Source organism: Thalia democratica, chromosome 9 (assembly GCF_965202585.1).
Source record: "Thalia democratica chromosome 9, ktThaDemo2.hap1.1, whole genome shotgun sequence".
Taxonomy (NCBI): Eukaryota; Metazoa; Chordata; class Thaliacea; order Salpida; family Salpidae; genus Thalia; species Thalia democratica.
In genome coordinates this window covers 31339483-31349399 of record NC_139173.1, presented here as the reverse complement: position 1 = coordinate 31349399, position 9917 = coordinate 31339483, and the positions used below count along the sequence as shown (strand labels likewise).

Genomic DNA, 9917 nt, shown 5'->3' with positions numbered 1-9917 from the left:
AAAAAAAAAAAAAGATAAGAATCAGGAAAAATTGGGGTTTATGACAAAAAGTCAGGAATTTGATATAAACATGCTTTCAATATGAAAGTTTATCATCATTAAAAATTGCATTTTGCCAATAATATTTTCTAAAAAGTTTTGCTTTTGCAATTTATCTTTTTTAAGGGTCTAATTAAATTTAAATTATGGAATCCAGCAAAAGAACTGTTGTAATAACACTAAAAATAAGACTAAAAGTTTTTATAATTTCCAGTCTTTGGTTATGTATATTTGAATTGATTTTTATTAAGAATTTGATTTGAAAAGTAAGGAATTTTTTTCAGCTTGACCTGTGGCAACCCTGAATTAAAAATTTTGATTGAACTTAAAACTGACAATGGTAGTTAGTTAGTCTTCAAAATGTGTCTAAATATAACATTTCTAGATTAAAGAGGTTTTTACAACTTTTTTCTTTAGTTAGCCCAATCAAATATGAAAATTCAACAAGTGTTCTTGTTTTTTCACTTTGAAATATAAAAAAAGAAGTCTTGTAATTAAGTTTTTTGTTTTATTCAAAAAGCATGAACAGTTTTAAACTACCTATATTTTGAAAATTGCCTGAGGCTAAATTGAACATTGTAGATAAATCTAGACTAGATAATTAAAAATTAGATTAATCTCTCATAAAGTTAACCGATATATCCTCAGTTTTAATCTAACATTGTTCAAATTATCACAATGAAACTATCTGCTTAATTTTTAGCTTAGTCAGCACAACTAATAATTTTTAAGAAAAATTAATTCAATACATTGTGTATGACATGTGAATGTTTAAAAAATTTTCTGAACATTCTTAAGTCACTCAGTAAAACAACTTTTAGTTGTACCTGCTCAAAGAGTAAAAAAAAGCTTCTTTTGCATTACAGTGTTATGTATTGTACAACTGTAATTATTAATTTAAAACATGAGTTTAAACCTATAAATAAATGTTTTTTTTTTACTTTCTTCTCACTTCTGTTGCCTTTTTTCAGCAGCTCACTGAAGCTAGATCATGAAGACAATGTCTTGACATTAAAAAAAGGCTAGATTTTTAAACCTAGGTTGTAAAAAATTCTTCATTTTGAAAGTTTTCTACTACACTGGAAAAAAAAACACAGTAGATACTGTATTAGATAATAAAATGTTAAAGTTAAAGAAAACACAAAATTTAATCAGGGTTGAACTCAAGCTGGCTTAAAATTTAAAAATTAGCTTGAGTTAGATCAGGCTTGTTAGATTCTTTTCTTAACATAACTAATGCTTGTTTTAGGGTGACCACAAAACCAGGAATCCTGGAATAATTGAATTGAACTTTGATTTATGGCCAAAAAAATAGGTATTTGAGATTTTTTTTAAAAAACCTGTACAAACCTGGCCTTTTGACTAAAAATTGCTAAAAAACCTGGAAAAACTTGTTGTTTCTAACAATTTTTACATGTTAATAAGTGGAATTTTGGTATAAGAAAATATCTATCATATAAGTAAAAAAAAATTACCATCAAGAAAAGTTTAAATATACTTATTTTTCAGGGTTGCTTAAAAACCTAGAATCCTAGAAAAACCTTGAACTTGACAATTTAAGGGAAAATCTGGAAATAAATAAATTTGGAAAAAATTCTGGATAAACCTGTAATTTTTAACTATTTTCACATGTAAAGTAAGGAAATTTTGATAATATACAAAAAGTTGATTATAAAAATAAACTTTTTGTATTATTAAATTTCTTTTCATAAAAAAACACGGTTCTTCAATCTATTTTGTTGAAGAACTTGATTTTTATAAAATTTGATGAGTTTTTTTTTTTAAAGATTTTAAAAAACTCAAGAAGACTTAGGACAGTTTGAGGTCAACCAGGATAGTTTTTTTTTTGATTTTAAAAGTGGCAACCCTTTAAAATAAGTGTAATTATTTGGAGTAATGAACTTGCTGTAAACTTTAAAAATAATTATTTAAAAAGATAAATTGTCAGATATTTTTTTTAATCATTTTAGTTTACATTTACCAAATAGAACCTTAGTTTTTAAGTTAACTTAAATTTTTTTGTGTAGCAAAAGGTCTGAGATAGTTAAGACAAACTTCTACATAATAAGATCAACTTTTAAAAAGCAAAGTCAACCCCTTTATGCCCATTACAGTAGTTTCTCAGCTGTTGACTTGAACTTGAAATTTTATTATTATTAAACTCTAACTGATTCAGGCTAGTTTGATGTAAGGTTAGTTTTAAATTACTCAGACTGGCATTTAGCTTTGACAACCCTGTGGTATCTGTAACTACAAATAATAAAGTTTCCTTTGTGTGATAACATACATTGGAAAAAATAAAAACAAAGACTTGCTAAAGCTAAGAAATATAAACTGACTGAACAACTTAAATGCCAATTTAAGTTTTTATACACTATTTTGCAGCCCAATCTGAAAACTTAATAGAATTTTTTTAAACTTGATTGTAAAGTATATGCAAAGCATCTTTATTTTCTAAATCAAGATTAAAAAAAAAGTTTTATAATCCTTGTTTTTATAAGAATAAATTTTAAAATTAACTGTCATCAAATTTAAATAAATTTAAAGCACTTTTGAAAACTAATTTTAAACTAATAAAATGCCAAAAAAAGACCCAAACAAGCCCAGGGGCAGGATGACTGGATACGCGTACTTTGTTCAGACCTGCAGGGAGGAGCACAAGACCAAGCACCCGGATCAGAATGTCGTGTTCCTGGAGTTCAGCAAGAGATGCGCTTCCCGCTGGAGGGTTGGTTTGAATTGTTGTGTGTCAATAAAGTAGTGTTCTTGAAATGATAAATTTAAAAACTAATTAAGATTGAAAAATATAGAGCAGTGTAATAAAAATTTATAAACTTGTTTAAGTAAACTACGTTTTGCCAGATGGTAATTTAAATTTTTAATATTTTCCATAAATATGATATATTTATATTTTTACTATTTGGTAATTTTATATCTTAGTTTTATTAATCTTATTAGACAACAACTAAATTTATATATATAGTTAATTTTTATATTTTATTTTATAACTCAATAGCCTTATTGTTATAAAGACTCTGTGAAGATTAACTCCTTATTTAACTCCTATATCTATTATTTATGTGTGATACAAGAAATAACTTGGAAAGTTTAAAGCTGTATGTTAAAGAGTATAATATTAATTGTTTAAGATAAAGTTTTAATATCAAATAAAAGAACAATGAACTTGACTTAATACCCCTATATATACAAATCAAGATGAGTTAACTATTTTTTTGTAAAAATAACATTGGATCTTTTATGAAAGCTGAAGTACAAACTTCAAACCAGTTTTTATAGAATAAAAAAGAATATTAAACTTATGAGAATATGTAATTTTTATGAAAAGTTGATACAAAAATATGGGCCGCAAATTTTTTGGAGTCAATTTTCTCTGAAATTTAAAAATCACTAAAAATTTATATTATCCTTAATTTTTTTAGATAGAGACCTCAAACTTTCAGCAAACGTTCCTTTTATAGTTTAAAAGGCTTTGAAAGTTGCGATTTTAAAAATATTAAAAAACAAAAGTTTAAAAAAAAAATGGTTATTTTGAATTTTTTTTACTTTTACTTTTACTACTGTTAAAATTTGAAGGAGATGATTGCTTAAAAAATGATGGAGGAGAAAGATTTTTAGTGAAATAGTCTTTTTTGCGTTTTTAGTTTGTGTCTTTTATTAGTAACCTATTGAGGTCACCTACTTTGATCGCTCATATCTCAAAAAATACTTGAAATATTTTCAAGCGGTTAAAAATTTTTGATAGCCCAGATAAAACTCTATAGAATTGGATTAACTTGTAAAAATCAAGGTGGACCTCCTTATGCCCTTAATGCATTATATTAAGATAATAAAAAATTAACTTATTTAAAAGTACATTATTAGGATGGACAATAATTATAAAAAGTTATTTAATATAGTTTAAAAAAACAAATAATTGTATATTAATATCAAATTTTAACATGCTAAATTACGGTAATTATCTGTAGCCTTAATTACAAACTAAAGGGGTAATATCCACTTTGCTAAACCTATCTTGAATGAGAATTTCTACTGCATAAAAGATTCTAATCTAGAATGCACAATACTATCTTCAGTTGATAAAAACCCTTAAGAAATTGCTGATCTATAGATTTTGAGAATAACTTCAATAAGTTTAATGTATAACTGATTTGTGCTGGTATAAAAATTACAAAGCACATCAAATTTCCAATGCTACGGTATATATATATATATTTTATATATTATAACTCAATGGTTGACAAACTGATGCTAATCTTAATATTTTTTTAGCCCTGTTTACTTCACAAAAAATCTATTGCTTAATAAGTTTTTGAGCAATTGTTTTCAAATTATATTAGTCTATTCTTCATAAAAAAAAACATTTTGAAGAAGCATGTTTTTGATTTATAATTTTTTTTATAAACAAAAACTAAAAAATAAAATATACAAAACCATAATTTTTTCTTAAATCTGCTTTCTATAAGTTGGTTGTAATATTGAAAATAATATTTTCCAGAATATTTAAACTTAATTGCTCTAAAAACTTGTGAGTAGATAGATTTCTAGTAATTTTTTAATTCTGAGAGACTAAACCATGTTTTTTTATTCCATGCTTTTGTACTTTTTTTTTTACAAAACTGGTTATATCTCAAAAGTTGAATAAATTTAATTGTTTAGTATTTGGCTTTAAAACCAGGGCTAAAATTAATTTTAGTTTAAATAAATGTTTAAACTCCTACGGCCACAATTTGATAACATTTAAAATTAATATAGAAATTATACTATTTCTATGTATAAAATTTTCATGGAACATTGTGTATGATTAGAGAAGTCTTAGTAGTGTTGCAATGCTTGAATTTAATTACAGGGTTGCCAAAAAATCTGGAATCCTTAAAAAACCCAAAATTTGAGAAATAAAAAAAAAACTGGAAAAACCAGGAGTTTTTGATCAAAAATAATTAAAAAACCTGGAAAAAACCTAGAATTTTAAGCAATTTATAATTGTAAAGTTTAGATTAGATTAAATAATCTATCATATACAATAGTTCATTTATTTACTTATAAAAAAAACACAGTTAAAGTAGCATTGCAGGTAATTTTTCAATATCTTTATTCTAAATTATACATTTTTTTACCTTTAATCTACTTTTATACTAAAATAAAAAATAAATCTTTTTTCAATAACCTAATAGAAAATAAGAAAACCTGGAAAATATTTTCCAAAAACCTTTAGCAACCTTGTTATTAATAGAAGTACCTAATTTTGTTCTATTTATCAAAACAATTTACTGTATACCAATAAGTATATACTTTGCTGAAATATAAATACTAAAACTAAATCATACCAAAGTTAATTGAGACCCTTCACTACAACTTATTGTAAATTTGTATTTGTACAACTAATTTTAGTGTACAGACACTGAATTTTTCTACTAAAAAGATTCCTGAAGAATAAATTTTAGAACATTGTTATCATAAGTTTTAAAAACATAAAATCAATTAAATAAAATTTGGAAATTCTCAGATATTAAAGCAATAAGTAAGCTAAATGAAATCTTTCTTTAATGCTTGCTTAATTGATTATCAGGTTATTATAAAAAACAATCTATTGTTTTACATTGGATATAAATTTCATACACAGGAAATGTCTTTCCATCATGTACTATAAATGATTGGTCGCCTAACTATCAAAAAATTATTCAGAAGTTGCTCCATTGTTTAAATATAAAACTTGCTAATCCTCAACTTTATTAAAAAATACCACTATTATATGGATTACTAAGACTATATCTTAAAATTTCTACATTGTTACATACTTAAAATATCAATTGAAACATTGTTTTTACAATAGTAAATGAATAGAATTTTAAACATTATATCATAAGTAATAACGTCTACACTTAACCACTTTATGCCAAGGGCAATAAATTACCTAATTGTCAAGTTACTAAAAATACTCAATTGTTTTATAATGAAACACTGTCTAATATACACGGGGCATGTCAGACTATGTCTTAAAAAACCTCGTTGTTATGTATTGAACAGAGGTTTTTTATGGTTATCTTTATTGTTCGCACACGCAACTCCATAATTTTTTTTTTATCCCTACACACAGGACATGTCGGACGAGGAGAAGAAGCCGTTCATCGACATGACGGAGAAGGACAAGATCAGGTACGAGCGGGAGATGCAGGTGTACAAGGCCAACCTGAAGCTGAACGGCGGAGGCGACACGCCGAAGGGGAGGAAGCAGAAGAAGAAGAAGGACCCCAACGCGCCCAAGAGGCCGCAGTGAGTGTTTTGCGTTTATTGATGATTGTTATATATTTTAGCTTAATTTTAATAGGTATTTGTTGTTTTTGATTAATTTGAGTGAAAAATATTACATGTTGTTGTCTTATTAGACCTGAATGAGCCCAAGAGGCCGCAGTGAGTCTTTTTGTTGTGTTTTTATAAATTTTACAATAAGTTTCGGCATTGTGATAGTTTTTGTGTTTTTACCCAACGTACACCAGAAGAGGCCTCTGCGTTTATTTTTAAATTTATTAGATTTAGATAAATTTAATTTCAGCTTAACAAATGTGTTTATTATAAAAGATAGTTATTATAATAGTAGATTATATGAATTAAAATTATAAATAAACTAATGAATTTAAGGACCCCGACGCGGAGGCCTTAGTGAGCTTTTGTTGTGTATTTGATTATACGATAAGTTTCATTTTAATCTGATAATTATCAGTTTTAAAATTTTATATGTTTTATATATTGAATAAAAAGTGACCACAATGAGTTATTACATACACTATCTACATAATATGATAAGTCTTATTTCAAATACATATCAATTTAGAAATGTTTTAAATCTTAATTTTGTTAAATAAATAAACATATGTATTTGGTATGAAACGGCTGTAGTGATTTTTTAGTATTAAAATTTGCTTAAATTTATTTTTAACATTATTTTAATTTTTAAACTGCGTATGATGGTCAGATAAAAGTTTTGTAACTGTTTTTATTTTGAAAGTCTTTATAGAAAATACAAATATGAAGGTCTAATATATATTAGTTTTTAGTTGCTTTATAATGCTAACATTGCTTTAACTGTACTTATAATCACTTGAAAATTACATTGTTAATAATGTTAAAACTATTCAATCATTTAAAATAAAATGTAAATTCCAGTAAATGAGTATATTACCCTTCAAGTTTAGTTGAATATATTTCACATGCATAAATTATGAAGATGTGCATATAACTTAATAGATCGATGTTGATTTAAAAATCTCATCAGCAATCTCTTATGCTCAATTTGTTTTAATAGTTTTAAAAACAAGTTTAGCTTGTAGTGGCAAGTCATGAGAAAGTTTTATAAAAATGTTTCACTTTGTTTAGAAGTTGTAAAAACAATTTGTGGAATTAAAAACCCTGTAGTTTTAAGCTAAATTGTATTAATTCTAAAGAATATGAAAATAAGTATTAAGACGATTAATAAAAAATATACTGAATCAAAATAATTCAAACAAAAACATTAAAAAAAACATTATAAATTTACCATCGGAATCTTCTTGTACTGCGCTTAACTTCGCCTGAATTAAAAAAAAAACGTTTATAAAAATAATTAAGGTACCAGTGACCTGCAAACATTTTAACTTGCAATTTTCATAAATGAAAAATTCGAACGAAAGCACTTTTAATCAGATCAGCGTTATTCTTGCCGAGAATTTTTTTCTTTTGTCAATTTAACCTTAAATCATTCCATGTAATAATAAGCGCAAATAGAATATTACAAAACCAAGCCGCGTCTATGGTAAGGCCTTCAAGAGTAAACCACTAAAATGACGCTGCAATAAATAATAAATTAAATCAATCAACTCACAGATTCTTAAATTCTACTAAAACGTATTTCACATGCTCAGATCATTAAGATGTACATCACATTTTATTATTGTTTGATGTTGAACTAAAAATCTTATCAACAACCTCTTGAGCTTGGGTCAAATTTTAATAGTTTTACAATCAAATTTAGTTTTAGCAATTTATAACAGGGTTGCCACTTTACCTGGAAAAACCTGGAATTTTGATCAAAAAACCTGGAATTTTTAATAATTTTAACATTTTCAGTTGTGAAGTTACGAATTGACACAAAAAATCTATCATACAATTAAGATTTTTTGTCATCATCAAATTTTTTTTTATTAAAAAAAAAAAATTAAAGTAACTTTACAGTATCTTTTAAATGTTTTTATACTATTTAACACAGTTTCTTAAATAGAAATTATCTTAAAACTTAAAATAGACCCAAAAATGTGTACTTTTAAAAACCTGGAAAAAAAATTGAAAAAACGAGTGGCAACCCTGATTATAAGGAAGTTTTATAACAGTTGAGACAAAAAGCAACTGAGTATTCAACGAAAACAAAATGAACAAACACTTTTGATCAGGTCGGCGTTCTTCCTGTACTGCGCGGACCACCGCGCCTCGCTCAAGGCCGCCAACCCGGGCTACAGCGTGGGCGACGTGGCGAAGGCGCTGGGCAAGCAGTGGCAGGAGGTGGACGAGAAGCTGAAGAAGAGCTACCAGGAGAAGGGCGAGGTCGAGAAGCAGAAGTACAACAAGGTGAGTTGGGTTTATGGTAAAAACAGGGTAGTAGAGAGTTTGTGGTAAAAAGTAGATTAAGAATAGATTAGTACAGTGCTTATTCACTTATCCGGACGCTCACTTATCCGGACAGTTTCATTCTTGCAAAAAATTATTTTTGGACTTATCCGGAAACTTGGTTATCCAAACATGTTTACAGAAAAATTTTGCCCAACGTGTCCGGATAAGTGAATAAGCACTGCACTCCCGTAATAAACTTATTGTTGCAGCCAAATTTGACCGGTTTGTTAATTAACAAATGATTAACAAGTTATTTTGAATAAAAAGCATCTTAAAGCTAAAGTAAAAACTATATGAGATAAGATCAAACTGAAAAAAGTGTTTGATAAGTTGAATTTGTGATAAAAAGTAGAATAAGTTGGATTTTGAAAGCGAAAGTAGGATAAGAAATTTGAGTGGAATGAAGTAATTTCAAATTAACTAGTATGAGTTTTGGAAATACATGAGGGCAGCCTCTAGAACAGGATTTTTTTAAGTGGGCGGTATTTCACTTAGAGGCTGTTTTGGCTATCAATGAGGCATTAACTCGTAATGGGGCAATATCTAAGAGAAGGGAGAAAGTTAAAATAAATTTATATAAGTCCAGTTTGCCTGTAAATTAGAGTGGAATTGTACATGGTCGATCAACACAGGTCCTTTAATAAAACTCAGTCTACTTTGGATATTTTTCTTTAAAATCTCAGGCTGGCAATCAGCGCTTTCGACTCTTCCCATATTTTTACAACAAACAATTATCAACACAGGTGATGGAGGCTTACCGCGCTCAGCAGGCAGCGGCCAGCCAGCCGGCGGCGAAGCGCGCCAAGATGCAGGACGAGGAGGCGGAGGACAGCGACAGCGACTAACACGGTGCATTCCACACAGCAGCAGAAGCTCCACTCGTTTCACACTGAAGTTTCTCTTGTTTTACATTTCGCGCGCGCGTTTAGATTTTGACGAATTTAGGTTTGTGCCGCTTTTTAAATTGACGCTTGCGAGTTTTATCGTTGCGGGACGCTTGTGAAAAAATGTGTTTTTTTTTAGTATAGAATGTCATTTTTTCTTTGGAAAGTTTTTCAGATCGCCACATTTTTTGTTTTGTCGTTTTGATTTTGAAATTGAATCTGAAGTTTTTCTTTATATAAATTGTTACGAAACCAATAAACCGACGCTTTCAAAACTGTTTCGTTTTTCTTCTATCTCGCGTACTCTCTTTTTGTATTAAAGCTACACGACTGTTA

General features: G+C 27.7%; 1 protein-coding gene across 1 annotated transcript; it reads left to right on the top strand.

Annotated features, from left to right (window-relative positions):
* The first annotated feature begins 2589 nt into the window (after nucleotides 1–2589).
* On the top strand, nucleotides 2590–9682 carry LOC145843863 (high mobility group protein B2-like). The gene is made up of 4 exons (XM_082951116.1): nucleotides 2590–2767; nucleotides 6155–6330; nucleotides 8481–8655; nucleotides 9441–9682. Exons 1-4 carry the CDS (start codon nucleotides 2618–2620, stop codon nucleotides 9540–9542), a joined length of 603 nt encoding a protein of 200 aa, XP_082807242.1. The 5' UTR covers nucleotides 2590–2617; the 3' UTR covers nucleotides 9543–9682.
* Nucleotides 9683–9917: the final 235 nt, after the last annotated feature.

Bases quoted from the DNA above. Each gene is read 5' to 3' on its own strand.
- LOC145843863 (XM_082951116.1), top strand. From the start codon at position 2,618: ATGCCAAAAAAAGACCCAAACAAGCCCAGGGGCAGGATGACTGGATAC. The intron at 2,768-6,154 runs GTTGGTTTGAAT...CCCTACACACAG, and splicing joins GATGCGCTTCCCGCTGGAGG to GACATGTCGGACGAGGAGAA. The intron at 6,331-8,480 runs GTGAGTGTTTTG...ACTTTTGATCAG, and splicing joins AACGCGCCCAAGAGGCCGCA to GTCGGCGTTCTTCCTGTACT.